The following is a 1397-nucleotide window of genomic DNA, read 5'->3' on the forward strand; positions in this document are numbered from 1 at the left end:
CGCTCAGCATAATGTCCTCCAAGTTCATCCACATTATGCGGTGTTTTGCAGATTCTACATTATTCTTTAGCGTTGCATAGTATTCCATTGTGAGTTCACATTTCTTTATGGCTGAATAATATTCCATCATATGAGTATACCACATTTTGCTTATCTGTTCATCTATTGATGGACACTTGGGTTCTTTCCAACTTTTACATATTATGAATAGTGTACATATATGTACATATATCTTTCTGAGTCCTTGCTTTTATACCCATGGGAGCTCTGGTGATGTAGTGTCGAAGGCATTAGACTGCTAACCAGAAGGCTGGCAGTTCAAACCCACCAGCCACTCCTCAGAAGGAAGATTGGGCAATCTACTTCCTTAGTAGGAGGTCTGGTGGCATATACTGCCTTGGAAACCCAAGGAAGGGTCACTAGGAATCGGATCCAACTCAATGGTAGTTAGTTTTGCTTTTGGTTTTATACCCAGGAGTGGAATTGCTGGGTGATATGGTTATTCTGTTTAACTTTTTAAGGAATTTGTTTCTTTTGAATTTAAGTGTGAGGGCTTCTAGGAGCTCACACATCTTGAGGAGATTGTCCCATTTATTATTCAATGGTGCCACATCATTTTCATTTTCACCTAGTAGTTTTCTTTGTCTACATCACCACCATCTGTTGATGTGAAGTCAATTGCAACTCATGGTGATCCCACGTGTATCAGAGGGTTTTCATTGACTGTGATCTTTTGGAAGTAGCCTTTTGGTTAGTAGCTGAGCACTTAGCCATTTGCACCACTCAGGGACTCCTTTTTCTCTATGTAGTTGGGCTTAAAAATAAAATTGTTCTGACTTGAACTGGAATTTAGATATACTGTTAAGAGCTGGAAACTTTATGTGAGAAAAATCCCAAGTCAATGACCAAAATGCAGAATAATTTCTAGTTTGGTATGCATATGGGTTGGAAAACTTTTAACAACTCTCTGCAGAATCCATCCCTGCAGAACTGCAGCTCCCTCAGTCAGAGTCCACCTGTTAATCATGGGTGTTCGTTCCCTCAAGAGCAGCCAGTTGCTTTACCCAGGGTAAAATGCAGGTGTCCACTTAACCATAATGTTGGAAAGATGGCATGAAGGTCTAAAAAACATAATACTTATGCTTTCATTTTCAGAGGGACCTGAAAACTTGAAGAAGAAGGGGACAGCAATCATCTTGAGTTCCTGCCATGGTGGAGACAGCCCCCTCCTTGCATGGATTCATGCTGGAAATTCTAGACAATGGCACACACCTTCTGTGCCTTATTTTTTGGCACTAACAACAGAGCCACAGGGAAGCACATCTTTCCATTCCTCTACACTTAGGACAAATGGTTTCTAACAGCTCCAACAAACCATTAGGGTGTTGGACTGAAAG

The 1397-nt window shown here is 40.9% G+C and overlaps 1 protein-coding gene across 1 annotated transcript in view; it reads left to right on the forward strand.

Annotated features, from left to right (window-relative positions):
• TMPRSS3 (transmembrane serine protease 3) overlaps window positions 1-1173 on the forward strand; it is a 33231-nt gene extending 32058 nt beyond the window's left edge. Inside the window, exon 13 of the mRNA XM_007947275.1 lies at window positions 1156-1173. Within this exon, the coding sequence (XP_007945466.1) occupies window positions 1156-1173 (18 nt within the window). The remainder of the gene's footprint in view (window positions 1-1155) is intronic.
• Window positions 1174-1397: the final 224 nt, after the last annotated feature.

Source organism: Orycteropus afer, unplaced genomic scaffold (assembly GCF_000298275.1).
Source record: "Orycteropus afer afer isolate SDZICR_OR568_19922 unplaced genomic scaffold, OryAfe1.0 scaffold00179, whole genome shotgun sequence".
Lineage (NCBI taxonomy): Eukaryota > Metazoa > Chordata > Mammalia > Tubulidentata > Orycteropodidae > Orycteropus > Orycteropus afer.